The 15469-nt window shown below is 50.5% G+C and overlaps 1 protein-coding gene across 1 annotated transcript in view; it reads right to left on the reverse strand.

Annotated features, from left to right (window-relative positions):
• The window catches only part of bsnb (bassoon (presynaptic cytomatrix protein) b), a 124715-nt gene that overhangs the window by 9283 nt on the left and 99963 nt on the right, over positions 1-15469 (reverse strand). The window contains exons 6-9 of the mRNA XM_070438955.1: positions 3742-5848; positions 2278-3323; positions 2024-2138; positions 1225-1380 (exon numbers count right to left, since the gene is read on the reverse strand). Coding sequence (XP_070295056.1) covers positions 1225-1380; positions 2024-2138; positions 2278-3323; positions 3742-5848 — 3424 coding nt within the window. The remainder of the gene's footprint in view (positions 1-1224; positions 1381-2023; positions 2139-2277; positions 3324-3741; positions 5849-15469) is intronic.

Consider the following 15469-nt stretch of genomic DNA (forward strand, 5'->3'; position numbering starts at 1 on the left):
CAAGAGTTCAGACAGATCTCAACATCAACTGTTCAGAAGAGACCTTGTGCATCAGGCCTTCATGGCTGAATTGCTGCAAAGAAACCACTACTAAAGGACACCAATAATAAGAAGAGACWTGCTTGGGCCAAGAAACACGAGCAATGGACATTAGACCGGTGCCAATGTGTCCTCTGGTCTGGAGTCCAAATTAGAGAATTTTGGTTCCAACCACTGTGTCTTTGTGAGACGTGGTGTGAGTGAACGTATGATCTCCGCATGTGTATTTCKTCCATGGAGGAGGTGTGGGGGTGCTTTGCTGGTGACACTGTCTGATTTATTTAGAATTKAAGGCACACTTAACCAGCATGGCTACCKCAGCATTCTGCAGRGATATGCCATGCCATCTGGTTTGGGCTTAGAGGGKCTATCATTTCTTTTTCAWCAGGACAATGACCCAACACAGCTCCAGGCTGTGTACGGGCTATTTTACCAAGAAGGAGAGTGATGGTTCTGCATCAAATTACCTGCCCTCCACAATCCCCRGACCTCAACCCAATTGAGATGGTTAGGGGTGAGTCAGACCGCAGAGTGAAGGGAAAGCAGCCAACAAGTGCTACGCATATGTGGGAACTCCTTCAAGGCTGATGGAAAAGCATTCCAGGTGAAGCTGGTTGAGAGAATGCCAKGAGTGTACAAAGCTGTCATAAGGCAAAGGGTGGAATCTGAAATATTACATATATTTTTGATTTGTTCAACTCTTTTTTGGTTACTAAATGATTCCATATGTGTTATTTCATAGTTTTGARGTCTTCACTATTATTCAAGAAAATAGTAAAAATAAAGAAAAACCCTTGAATGAGTAGGTGTTCTAAAACTTTTGACCGGTAGTGTATATTTAAAACAAAATACTTTTACTCAAGTAGTATTATACTGGGTGACTTTCACTTATACTTGAATCATTTTCTWTTAAGGTATCTTTACTTTTACTCAAGTATGACAATTTTCCATACTTTTTCCACCACTGAACAAACCATACAGAATTTGTTCAACTGTAATTCCTTCCACATCAGACTCTTGTTGTGTCCCAAATTGTACCCTATTCCCTCTATAGTGCACTACTTTTGACCAAGGCCCATAGGGCTCTGGCTAAAAGGAGTGCACTGTATGGGAATAGGGTGCCATTTGAGATGCACCCAGTGTATATGTGTCAGTTTTCCAGTATTCAGGCACTCAGGGCCTTACCATCACCCAGTTTCCCTGCCTGCTCGGCAGCCCCTCCCGCCCCTCCCAGGATATTGGTGAGAACGTTTCCCCCGTCCGCTGGGGGCTGGCCTGCCGCTGCACTGCCGATCCCACCAGGCCTGCTACCTATCCCTCCAGGAGGGGCTGCTTTAGAGCCTGCAGAGGAACAACAATAGCACTGTCAGATGGTATTTTTATTTATTTCATTTTTATTTAACCTTTATTTAACTAGGCAAGTCAGTTAAGAACAAATTCTGATTTTACAATGTCGGCCTACCCCAGCCAAACCCACCCCTAACCCGGACGACGATGTGCCAATTGTGCGCCGCCCTATGGGACTCCTGATCACGGCCGGTTGTGGTACAGCCTGGGCTTGAACCAGGGACTGTAGTGACGCCTCTAGCACTGAGATGCAGTGCCTTACACCGCTGCGCCACTCGGGAGCCCAAGTATGTCAGGGGCTTGTCATTCTGTGTTTAGGTAGTATGTCATTCTGTGTTTAGGTAGTATGTACATTTGTGTTTGGGTAGTATGTCATTCTGTGTTTGGGTAGTATGTCATTCTGTGTTTGGGTAGTATGTCATTCTGTGATTTGGGTAGTATGTCATTCTGTGAATTTGGGTAGTATGTCATTCTGTGTTTGGGTAGTATGTCATTCTGTGTTTGGGTAGTATGTCCTTCTGTGTTTGGGTAGTATGTCATTCTGTGTTTGGGTAGTATGTCATTCTGTGTTTGGGTAGTATGTCATTCTGTGTTTGGGAAGTATGTAATGTGACTATAGGGGAGATGTCAGTCTCACCAATGCCTGTGAGGGGGGGTGTGACTGTCTTGGGAGGCTGTGCTGCTGCTGCCCCCCCAATCGCTGCTGCAGGTTTCGCCCCCCCAATGGCTGCTGCAGGTGTAGCAGGAGTCGCCTGTCACAGAACAGAAAGAGAGGGGAACAAAATCATTACTGTCTAGCTGTTCACCAAGAGGTGGAAAGTAAGATGGCATACATTTTCACATGACATTCAATGGATCTTGAAATACCAACCTCATCCAAGATGTACTTACGGCTGTGGTTGGTGACTGGCCCGCGGTGGGTCCAGCTGGCTGCCGGCCTTGTGCCGGAGTCTGGCCAGGTTTATCCTGGTGCTGTGCCGCTCCTGGTCCTGCCCCTGGTCCTGTACCTGGTCCTGTCCCTGGTCCTGTCCCTGGTCCTGTCCCTGGTCCTGTCCCTGGTCCTGTCCCTGCTCCTGCCATGGGACCTGGCCCTGCGGTCCCTGGATTGGCCTGAGGCCCCCCAGCAGTGGTCTGAGGAAGCTGGCTCTGCTGCAGGGGCTGCTGCTGCTGCTGCTGCGGCTGCTGCTGCTGCTGCTGCTGCTGCTGGGTGCGTTGTTGCTGCTGGCCAGGCTGCTGGGCTGGCTGTCCCCCGTCTGGCCCCTGAGACCCAGGCTGCCTGCCTGACTGGGACTGCCCACTGGAACGCTGCCCCTGCTGCTGGGGCCCCCCTGGACCAGCCTGGGGTTGCTGCCCCTGGCCCTGCTTGGCCCCTGTAGAGGGCACCCCCTCCTGTCTCCTGGAAGATGAGCCCGGCGGCCTTTGACCCCTGCCCCCGGTGCCCTCGCGGTGGTGTCCGGAGGCCGGATCACGGGAGGAGTAGTCCCCAGAGTCCCGATCCCGGTAGCCCTCCCGGGAGGAACGGGGTTCCGAGCCTCCCCTCTTCTGGGTGGAGGAGGATCCACGGCCCTCAGAGCGGGTGGATGGGTCTTTGGGGTGTGTTCTGGAGGAGCGGCTGGACGACCGGGGCTCCTCGCCAGAGTGGCGGGAAGATGAGTGCCTCGCCGAACTGCCGCCGCTACTGCCATGGTAACCACGGTGGTCACGGGATGATGAGGTGGACGAGGGGTGGCGAGGTTGGTTGTTGTACTCATCCTGAGGCCACAGGTCCTGCTCCTCGGGGGGCTCGTCGTAGTCGTGGTAGGTGTGCTTCACGTTGGCGCTGGTCTGTTGTCTACCTGTGGAGATGTGGCCTGCGCTCCCATGGTGTCTGGAGCGGTTGGCGCGAGCCTCCCTCGGCTTCTCAAACCAGTCCGTCTCCTCCTGACCCAAATGATAGGCTTTTGGACAACAAAGATTAACATCAGTCAGTTTCCTTTTGTTTTGTTATGTGTAGAGAGGAGAAGAAGAGAGACATGCAGACTGAACTGAACCCATGCAGACGGCAGACAAAAAGACGGCCCAAAGTCTCAAAAACATGCAAAGTCTTTCAGAGTCAAACAAAAAACAGCAAAAACGTGTAAAATCACAAAACTCAAAAAATGGAAATGTTTTCAGCATGCAAAAACAGAAAAAGATGTACGAAACATAGGCATATGCGGTTTATGCATTGGGCACAACATGCGCGTCTTTTCAAACAGTCACATAACAGAAGGAGCCGTCGTGCTGCTCTGAAGACCACACTTGGCATACAGACTCTTTCCAGCAGACAGAGAGACAGAGGAGGTCAGGCAGTTAGTGGCATTCAGCACCAGTTACCTTCGCTGTCCGACACAGCTGCGTGCATGTCGTCTACAAGGTATGGGTCATCTGGTTTGTACACGTGGCTCCTGGGCAGGTCCTTCATGTGGTGATCCTGGACGTCCGGCAGGGAGTGGCTGGAGCCGTACTGGTTCCMCACGTCATGGGGATCCCCTGGTACCCCGGTGCCGCCTCGTCCGATCCCCACAGGCTTCCCCACGGGGCTGAGGGGGCTCTCCTCCTCTGAGTTCCGTCCACCGCGGTTYCCTCTCTGAGACCGCTCCAAGGCGTCCCTCTCGTAGGACTTGCTCCTGTAGCCTGAGGAGTCCCTGGAGGAGATCTTGTCCATGCCGTAGCCTGTRGACCGGGATCTCCCCGAGCCATACATCCGGTCCTCCTCTTCCAGGGCTTCCCGGCTTCCCGGCTGGCCGCCATAGTACTTCTGCTGGTCGTAGCCGCTCTTCTTCACCCCGGACCGGGACACCAKGGTGCAGCTGCCGCCGGTAGAGGTGGTCATGGTGTAAGAGGCCAGGTCAGACTCCACGTCCCGCGCCTCCTCGATGGGGGAGAACTTTGAGATCTTCTGCTCCATTCCTTGCTTCCTGTGCTTGCTGCGCTTACCGGAGGAGACCACGGCAGGGGCCAGGTTCTTGGATGGGTGTTTCTGGGGCCCTGGGCCCCCTGGACGTGTTGTGCTGGGGTGTTTATTATAGTCGTCATAGTAATAAGAAGATCCCCCAGTAGTGCTGGTCCGGGGGTCCACAGCGCCCTGCTGGTGGTAGCCCGTGGTGCCTGCAGGCATGTACGGGTCCACAGGCTCATTGCCGTAGCCAGTCTGGCGCACGGGGCCGTTCTCACCGTAGCGTCCTCCTATTGGATGGCCAAGAGCATCAACAGCAGGGCCCGTGTTCTCTTTGGTCAGCTCGCTGATGTCGTCAATCATGACGTAGTTCCTGGGGATATTCTGCTCCAGGTTGGAGGTGTAGAGGCCGTCTGCAGCATAGGCTGATGTGGGACTGTCCACTCCGTGGGTCAGCACAGGTTCCGGGGGGCGGTACTGCCCGTAAGCGTTGGGCATGGTGTTAGAGGAATAGACTGTGCCAAAGCAGGTGTCTGGAGCTGATGTGGCCACCGAGACGGCAGGGTTACTGATCACTTCGTAGTTGGTGGGCAGCTTCTGTTCCAGGTCAGCCAGGGAGGTCTGACGAGGCCTCTGGTGGACAGTAAGGATCTCAGCCTGGGGCTGATAGGACATCCCCTGGCCGGGGTAGGGGCTCTGACCTGGGTAGGGGAGGTGTTGGCCTGGGATAGAGGGGTTGGGAGGCTGGAAACCCTGGTGGCTATGCTGCTGCATGCCCAGGTCTGTATGGTAGGAAGGTTGGCCATAGCCCCCGTGGGCTGGGTAGCCTGGCTGGGTCTGGTAACCTGGGCCTTGGGGTGGGTGTGGCTGGAAGGTGCCTGGCTGGGGCTGGCCAGCTGTTGGGTACTGAGGGGGCTGGAAACCGATCTGTTGGTAAGCAGCGGTTGGCTGCTGTGTGGGTGTGGGCTGGCTCTGTGGGTACTGATAGGCCATGTAGGAGGAGGTGGGCGGGTACTGGGAGGCCGGGCCGAGGTCGTTGGTGAACTGGCTCAGCGGCGCCGTGCTGGGCCTCGTCAGCAGACCGTTACCATCGAACGTCCCCGTGGCCGCAACCATCCTCAGGTTGTTAAGCTCGGTGTCCGACATGTAGTCACGGGCGTCGCCCATGCAGCGCATGTAGGCCAGCTCCCTCCTCTCCCTCTCCTTCACCAGGGTCTCCTTGCGCTGATGGATGCCTAGTTCCAGGTACCGCAGCTTGGCGTCAATCTCCTTCTCCTCCTCCTCCAGCTCCTGCTGCTGCTTGCGGAGCTTGGTAGACTCCTGCTCCACGGCCTTCAGCTCGCTCAGCAGGCCAGCCTTAGTGACCCCCTGGGCGGGCCTTGGCAGCACCCTCTGGGGCTGCATCCCCGGTGGGCTGCTGTACATGTGGGACATGGCTGGGGTGACGATGGGGAGACTGCTTTCTTCTGGAGGAGGGCTAGGCAGGGTCCTCTTCACCTTTCTCATCAGAGAGTTCTGCTGCTGCTGCAGGGTGGCCATCTGGAGCTAGAGGAAGAGAAGCACCATTAGGACGACACGCACATAACAATGAACAGAATGCCTGCATGGAAATCAGACTAATTGCACTAAAGTGCTTATGTGACGATTACAGTCCAGTCTCCCTCTTCTACTCATTGTAATTTTTTTTATAGCTTAATTCATAAAATGTCAATTTCATAGAATAGCTTAGCATCAATTTAAGGTAAAATGTATAATTATGTTTCAAATTAGTTTGGGTCCATTAAAAAACACTTCCATCATAAATAAATGAGCAAAAATAATAACCAAGAGCAAGTTTCTTATTAAACAGAACTCTGTAAAAGATGAGTGCTACAATGGGAAGAGACCGTGAAGAATAATGTCCACGTGAGAGAGAATGGACAACCTGGGAGCGATTCTCAGGCATAAATAATGAATATTCTTATTTTCAGAGCCTTATAAAATTCTAATCGTAACATAGCCATCCACCTTTTCCTTACTCATCTCAAAACCAAATGGCAACAACAACAAACTAAGAGCAATAATAAATCATTGTTCACAGAGGAGAAAAAACAGTCAAACATGGCAAGAWTCCTTCTTTCTACTTACAGTTTAGGAGTTGTGTAGACCCATGGTGAATTGAATACATATCCGTGAGAATGCCATTTTTACAAATGTTGATGAATGGCCAGCACAAATAAAACAAGAAAATATATGCAAAAATCCTCTTATGATTTCTATGTGTGCCTGTTCCTCTGACAGCCTTCGCACCGAGTGCAGAAGGATCTGACTTTACTTTGACCAGCTGCTAACATGCCGGAAGACAGCAGGGCTGTAGCAGGATGCCTTCACATTGTGTCTCCCCTTGGCATGTCTAAGGGCTTTGCCAGATATAGCGGGGATAGCATGATGGGGAGAAAAGAGGGATGGGGTGGGAGGGGGAGTGTGTGTGTGTGTGTGGTGTGTGTGTGTGGTGTGTGTGTGTGTTGTGTGTGGTGTGTGTGTGTGTGTGTGGGTGTGTGTTGGAGAAAAAGAGAATGATGGAGAAAAAGAGGGATGGGGTGGAAATGTGTAGTGTGTGTGTGTGTGTGTGTGTGTGTGTGTGTGTGTGTGTGTGTGTGTGTGTGTGTGTGTGTGTGAAAGCTAGAAAAGGCAAAGTAGAAAAAAGAAAATGATATCAGGGAAAACTATGGAGTGAGAAACAGAGAGGATGGTATACTGGAGTAAAGGGGAAGCTTGCTTGGTGCCTGGCATGGACAGCTGCTCTCCTGAGAACATTCTGTCACGTCCTTTGATGCCAAACCCTGTGTGATGCATATGTGCTCTCACACAAGACTCTAGTCTATTCAGTATCACTCTGTTCAGTATTGTGTTGTCTACTCTCTGTGCTCTCAACTGTATATAACACAGTTATAATAAAAAAGTTGTTTGAGAACAAATGCTTGATCTCTTCAAAATAATAAARGTATGTATTTATTTTCATAGCAGGTCATTATGATTTACAGTGTCTTAACCCTGTTAGTCCCAAGTATTTTTGCACACGAAAATACCTCTAGTTCTGGCTCAGAATGTTTGTTTCTCAATTTTKAATTTCTACATAATCTCTATATTTTAGAGAAGACAGGACATACACCAGTTGCTACTAAGAGTTACATCTAGGTCTAAACATGAGTTTACCCAGCAAACAGGGGATGTCCTAAGAACATTAGGCGARGTTCCCAATAGGTCCCTTTAAGGGTTTTGGCGAGACGTTATCCAASTGACGTTCTGAGAACGTTCTAGGAACATTGAAACATGACGTTAACCGAGGGACCATAAGAGCATGTTCAGTACAGGTCCCAGTTTGGTCKCAGTATAACGTTATAAGGTATTTTGATGGTCATTAGGGAACGTTGGGAAAATGTTCCTATTTGGTTCTGATAGGATGTTATCCATGGGACATTCAATGACCACAAGGGGACGTTTCATGAAGGTCCCAAAGGAGCATTCTCTGGGGGACTTTTGTCTACTTCCTGTTAGTTACCAGGACGTCATTGAGGACCATGTTAGGACTTTTATAAGATGAACCCGGGTATCTAGTGATGCCTCTAGCACTGCTCTTAAAAAAGTGTGCCATGGCTATAAAAAATTATATATTCTGAATCAGGGCAGGATAGATGTTACGTCTGCTTCCAACTCACACTCTCAAACACGTAGATCCCCTGAATGCAGCTCACTTTCCWGCCCACTTTCCAGCTCCCACTCTCAAACACATAGATCCCCTGAATGCAGTTCACTCTCCAGATCCCAATCACCTGAATTCTGATCACCTGTTCACACACCTGTATGTCATTATCACACACTATTTAGTTCAGTTCTTTGCACCCCATCATTGTGAGGTATTGTTTGTRTTGTGACACATTTCTATTCGGAGCTCTGATTTTCCCGGAATTTACTCCTCCCCGTGTATGATCATTTTTGCCTGCCTCACTAACAACGCCTTTTGCCTATTCCCTGCCTGTACCTTAGCCTATCGGATTTCCTGTTATCAACCTCTTGCCTGATCTCCCGGACGACATTACTAGCCTTTTCCCTGCCTGTACTGTTGCCTTTTTGGACCCCCTGTGTATGACCTTCTGCCTGCCCCTGGACCCAGCTACCTGCCTCCTCCTGTGTATGACCTTCTGCCTGCCCCTGGACCCAGCTACCTGCCTCCTCCTGTGTATGACCTTCTGCCTGCCCCTGGACCCAGCTACCTGCCTCCTCCTGTGGTCCTTTACAAATAAACACCTGCTGCTCCCTGCGCTTGAAACCAGCTCTCTGTCTCCCATCGTGTTCATTAAAATAGAGAGAAAAAATATATACACTGTTAAAAAAAATAAAGGGAACACTTAACACAATGTAACTCCAAGTCAATCACACTTCTGTGAAATCAAACTGTCCACTTAGAAAGCAACACTGATTGACAATAAATTTCACATGCTGTTGTGCAAATGGAATAGACAAAAGGTGGAAATTATAGGCAATTAGCAAGACACCCCCAATAAAGGAGTGGTTCTGCAGGTGGTGACCACAGACCACTTCTCAGTTCCTATGCTTCCTGGCTGATGTTTTGGTCACTTTTGAATGCTGGCGGTGCTTTCACTCTAGTGGTAGCATGAGATGGACTCCAAAACCTGTCTCTTATACACATCTAGATGTGTATAAGAGACAGGGCCAGTACATCAGGAGACGTGGAGGAGGCCGTAGGAGGGCAACAACCCAGCAGCAGGATCGCTACCTCCGCCTTTGTGCAAGGATGAGCAGGTGGAGCACTGCCAGAGCCCTGCAAAATGACCTCCAGCAGGCCACAAATGTGCATGTGTCTGCTCAAACGGTCAGAAACAGACTCCATGAGGGTGGTATGAGGGCCCGACGTCCACAGGTGGGGGTTGTGCTTACAGCCCAACACCGTGCAGGACGTTTGGCATTTGCCAGAGAACACCAAGATTGGCATATTCGCCACTGGCACCCTGTGCTCTTCACAGATGAAAGCAGGTTCACATTGAGCACATGAGCACATGTGACAGACATGACAGAGTCTGGAGACGCCGTGGAGAACGTTCTGCTGCCTGCAACATCCTCCAGCATGACCGGTTTGGCGGTGGGTCAGTCATGGGGTGGCATTTCTTTGGGGGGCCGCACAGCCCTCCATGTGCTCGCCAGAGGTAGCCTGACTGCCATTAGGTACCGAGATGAGATCCTCAGACCCCTTGTGAGACCATATGCTGGTGCGGTTGGCCCTGGGTTCCTCCTAATGCAAGACAATGCTAGACCTCATGTGGCTGGAGTGTGTCAGCAGTTCCTGCAAGAGGAAGGCATTGATGCTATGGACTGGCCCGCCCYTTCCCCAGACCTGAATCCAATTGAGCACATCTGGGACATCATGTCTCGCTCCATCCACCAACGCCACGTTGCACCACAGACTGTCCAGGAGTTGGCGGGCCAGTCTGTGGCGGGTCAGTCTGTGACTTGGCGGGCCGCCACCTCATCAGGAGCATGCCCAGGCGTTGTAGGGAGGTCATACAGGCACGTGGAGGCCACACACACTACTGAGCCTAATTTTGACTTGTTTTAAGGACATTACATCAAAGTTGGATCAGCCTGTAGTGTGGTTATCCACTTTAATTTTGAGTGTGACTCCAAATCCAAACCTCCATGGGTTGATAAATTTGATTTACATTGATCATTTTTGTGTGATTTTGTTGTCAGCACATTCAACTATGTAAAGAAAAAAGTATTTAATAAGAATATTTCATTCATTCAGATCTAGGATGTGTTATTTTAGTGTTTCCTTTATTTTTTTGAGCAGTGTATATATAATAATAATAATTCTGCGCCAAAAAAGCTGTGGTCAATTAACCATTTCTTTGTGGATTTTAATGTGTGCTTGGGGTTATTGTCTTGCTGGAAGATCGACTTGTGGCCAAGTATCAGCCTCCTTCAGATATACTAGAAAAAAACATCTCGTATATTATTCAAATGTTTTGTATATTTAAGTATACATTAGTATAGTTGTAATATATTGAAATATACTTTTTTTCGCTTGGGAAGTGAGATTAAAAAATAGAGGTTGACGCAGTGCATTTCTTTGCACCCGCTCAAGTAGGCTTTCTACTTTCCTCTGATATTTATTTAGCAAAAGTGATAACACATGATCACTCTGGAGAGACACAAGCAAAAACTCATCACATAAATGTTGCAGCAGCCTAGTCTACACCGAAATATTAGAGATCTGACATGCTGTACTGAATGAAAATGAGACAATTTTTCTGTCTGATCAACTGTTGGCTACTAATAATCAAATCAAAATCAAATCGTATTTGTCACATACACATGGTTAGCAGATGTTAATGCGAGTGTAGCGAAATGCTTGTGCTTCTAGTTCCGACAATGCAGTAACATCTAACAAGTAATCTAACAATTCCCCAACAACTACCTAATACACACAAATCTAAAGGGGTGAATGAGAATATGTACTCATAATAAGTATATGGATGAACAATGGCCGAGTGGCATAGGCAAGGTGCAATAGATGGTATAAAACACAGTATATACATGTGATATGAGTAATATAAGTTATGTAAACATTATTAAAGTGGCATTATTTAGAGTGCATTGTATAAAGTGACTAGTAATCCATTTATTCAAGTGGCCAGTGATTTGGTCTAAATGTAGACAGCAGCCTCTCTGAGTTAGTGATTGCTGTTTATCAGTCTGATGGCCTTGAGATAGAAGCTGTTTTTCAGTCTCTCAGTCCCAGGTTTGATGCACCTGTACTGACCTCGCCTTCTGGGTGGTAGCGGTGTGAACAGGSAGTGGCTCGGGTGGTTGATGTCCTTGACGATCTTTTTGGCCTTCCTGTGACATCGGGTGCTGTAGGTGTCATGGAGGGCAGGGAGTTTGCCCCCGGTGATGCGTTGTGCAGACCGCACCACCCTCTGGAGAGCCTTGCGATTGAGGGCGGTGCAGTTGCCATACCAGGCTGTGATACAGGCCAACAGGATGCGCTCAATTGTGCATCTGTAAAAGTTTGTCAGGGTTTTGGGTGACAAACCAAATTTCTTAAGCCTCCTGAGGTTGAAGAGGCGCTGTTGCGCCTTCTTCACCACACTGTCTGTGTGAGTGGACCATTTCAGTTCGTCTGTGATGTGTACGCCGAGGAACTTAAAACTTTCCACCTTCTCCACTGCTGTCCCTTCGATGTGGATAGGGGGGTGCTCCCTCTGCAGCCATCTTGTACACAACAATCTACTGAACACACAAACTAAACAWGTCATCCAAACTCACAACCTACCATCACACCTCAATCACTAACCAGAGAGAGCTCAGAGCAGCAGGGTCCGGTGGGTTTAATGGAATCCCGGATGAGCCCCCATTATGTTACGCACGCCTCTGAAAAGAGGGAACGCAACACCCTGCTACAACTCAACTCTCCGTGAAGCGAAAGAGGTATGGACTGTAGGTGCGAGTAAGGATGACAAAAAGGCAGAATTGACCGTTCACTAGGATTTATTTCCTTTACACGGTAATATGGGGAAAAGGGGCTGGACGGAACCAAAGCAAAGAAAGTAAATYTCAAAGCTCCCCCTCTCCTATCTAACCTGCCTACCCACTTAACACCACCTGGTGCCCTAACCAAAATACAAGGGGGTGGTCCGCCCAGGTCTTACCTAGTGTGCCTAGACATTGAATATACTACGGGTATATGTATGCCCGCGGGCCTCTTGCCTAAGCACTCCCAAAGTGCCTTCCCCTTCCCCCCTGGGAACAAGTGAAACAGAATAACAAACAATCTACTTCACAACAAAACTGAGAAAACTAACTCAGGTCACTAAAGAAGCTCTGACAAAGCAACAAACACAGAACATAGCAAAGCTGCTACCAACAACAACTAACATAGTACATACTCACGACCAACATTATATCACAATCTAATTCTCCAGCAAGGATCCCAGCCTGCCTATGATCTCTCTCTCTCTGAACAGAACACTGGCTTTTATAGCTTCAGGTGGCAATGGTAATTAGAGACAGCTGTATCTTGACGAGGGGGTGGGGTCAGCTCTCCAATCATCCATTGGGGCCGACCAATCAGCTGCTTGGGGAGAAATTCCAGGAAGCCATCTCCTGAAACACACACACTCAAATACAAACTACAACACAGAAACTGGGGAACGTAACAGATGTTGAGTGAGAGGTTGTTTTCCTGACACCACACTCCGAGTGCCCTCACCTCCTCCCTGTAGGCTGTCTCATCATTGTTGGTAATCAAGCCCACTACTGTTGTGTCATCTGCAAACTTGATGATTGAGTTGGAGGCATCTATGGCCACGCAGTTGTGGGTGAACAGGGAGAACAGGAGGGGGCTGAGCACGCACCCTTGTTGGGCCCCAGTGTTGAGGGTCAGCGAAGTGGAGATGTTGTTTCCTACCTTTACCACCTGGGGGCGGCCCGTCAGAAAGTCCAGGGCCTCCAGCTTGAGACCTAGGGCCTCCAGCTTGATGATGAACTTGGAGAGTACATTGGTGTTAGATGCTGAGCTGTAGTCAATTAACATCATTCTTACATATGTATTCATTTTGTCCAGGGATAGGGCAGTGTGCAGTGTGATGGCGATTGCGTCGTCTGTGGACCTGTTGGGGCGGTATGTAAACTGAAGTGGGCCTAGGGTGGCCGGTAAGGTGGAGGTGATATGATCCTTGACTAGTCTCTCAAAGCACTTCATGATGAAAGAAGTGAGTGCTAAGGGGCGGTAGTCATTTAGTTCAGTTATCTTTACCTTCTTGGGTACAGGAACAATGGTAGCCATCTTGAAGCATGTGGGGACAACAGACTGGGATAGAGAGTGATTGAATATGTCCGTAAACACTCCAGCCAGCTGGTCTGCGCATGCTTAGAGGACGTGGCTAGGGATGCCGTCTGGGCCAGCAGCCTTGCGAGGGTTAACACGTTTAACTGTTTTACTCACATCAGCCACGGAGAAGGYGGGGGGGGGGGGGCAGTCCTTGTTAGCGGGCCACGACGGTACCACTGTATTATCCGCAAAGAGGGAAAAGGAGGTGTTTAGTTTGTCTGGAAGCGTAACGTCGGTGTCCGTGATGTGGCCGGATTTATTTTTGTAGTCTGTGATTTCCTGTAGACCCTGCCACATACGTCTTGTGTCTGAGCCGTTGAAATGCAACTCCACCTTGTCCCTGTACTGGCATTTTGCTTGATTGCCTTGCGGAGGGAATAGCTACACTGTTTATATTCAGACATATTCCCGGACCCCTTTCCATGGTTAAATGCGGTGGATAGCGCTTTTAGTTTTGCGCGAATGCCGTCATCCAGCCACGGTTTCTGGTTAAGGTAGGTTTTAATAGTCACAGTGGGTACAACGTCTCCAATGCACTTCATTATAAACACACTCACCGAGACAGCGTATAGGTCGATGTTGTTCTCTGAGGCTGACCGGAACATATTCCAGTCCGCGTGATCAAAAGAAATCTTGAAGCATGGCTTCCAATTGGTCGGACCAGCTTTGAATGGTTCTCGTCACTGTTACATCCTGTTTGAGTTTCTGCCTATAAGACGGAAGGAGCAAGATGGCGTCGTGGTCGGATTTGTCGAAGGGAGGGCGGGGAAGGGCTTTGTATGCATCGCGGAAGTTAGAGTAGCAATGGTCGAGGGTATTGCGCATGCACGTAGAGTTTAGGTATACTTGTTCTCAATTTTGCTTTGTTAAAATCCCCCAGCTGCAATAAATGCAGCCTCAGGATGTATGGTTTCCATTTTGCATACAATCCAGTGAAGTTCCTTGATGGCTGTCTTGGTGTCTGCTTGAGGGGGAATGTACACAGATGTGACTATAACTGACGAGAATTCTCTTGGTAGGTAAAATGGATGGAATTCTAGATCGGGTGAGCAGAGGGACTTGAGTTCCTGTATGTTGTTATGATTACACCATGAGTCGTTAATCATAAAGCATACACCCCCGTCCTTCTTTGTCCCAGAGAGGTGTTCATCTCTGTCGGCGCGATGCATGGAGAAGTACCCCCCCCCCAAAGGTACGGACTCCGGCCGCAAAACCTGAAACCAAATGGGGACTAGTGTCTGTGGGGGGGTGACTAGTGTCTGTGGCGGCTCCGGTGCGGGTCTTTGCCCCCACCCAGACCACGGGTCCGGCCATGGAGCCGGGTAGAACGCCATGCCCGGACTGGGCATCGGCGCAGAGGAGGACCCCGGCCATGGAGCTGGGTTGGATGCCGCACCCGGACTGGGAACCGGCGCCGAGGAAGGCTCCGGCCATGGAGCTGAGTTGGCCGCCGTGCCTGGACTGGGCATCGGCGCAGAGGAAGGTTCCGGCCTTGGAGCTGGACTGAACGCCGTGCCCGGACTGGACCCCGACGCAGAGGAAGGCTCCTGCCATGGAGCGGGACTGGATGCCGTGCCTGGACTGGGCACCGGCGCAGTGYAAGGCTCCGGCCTTGGAGCGGGACTGGACGCCGTGCCTGGACTGGGCACTGGCGCAGAGGAAGGCTCCTGCCATGGAGCGTAACTGGACGCCTGGACTGGGCACCGGCGCAGAGGAAGGCTCCAGCCTTGGAGCGGGACTGGACGCCGTGCCTGGACTGGACATCGGTGCAAAGGAAGGCTCCGGCCTTGGAGCGGGACTGGACGCCGTGCCTGGACTGGGCACCGGCGCAGAAGAAGGCTCCGGCCATGGAGCAGGACTGGACGCCGTGGCCTGTGCGTGGAGGCCTAGTGCGTGGAGCCGGCACAGGTGGCACCGGACTGGTGACACGCACTTCAGGGAGAGTGCGGGGAGCGGGCACAGGACGTACCGGACAGGGGAGGCGCACTGGAGACCTGATGCATGGATCCGGCACAAGTGGCACCGGACTGGTGACACGCACTTCAGGGCGAGTGCGGGAAGCTAACACAGGACGTACCGGACTGGGAAGGCGCACTGGAGGCCAGATGCGTGAAACCGGTGCAGATGGCACCGGACTGGTGTCACGCTCTTCAGCACGCCTGTATGGCAGCATTCTCATCGCTACCACCTCTCTCCGGAATCTTTCATCAAATTCCTCCTCCGGCTCCAAAACAGGCTCTGGCACTCTCCGCTGCTCGACAGCCAGCTCCATGTGC

Source organism: Salvelinus sp. IW2-2015, unplaced genomic scaffold, assembly GCF_002910315.2.
Source record: "Salvelinus sp. IW2-2015 unplaced genomic scaffold, ASM291031v2 Un_scaffold1312, whole genome shotgun sequence".
NCBI lineage: Eukaryota > Metazoa > Chordata > Actinopteri > Salmoniformes > Salmonidae > Salvelinus > Salvelinus sp. IW2-2015.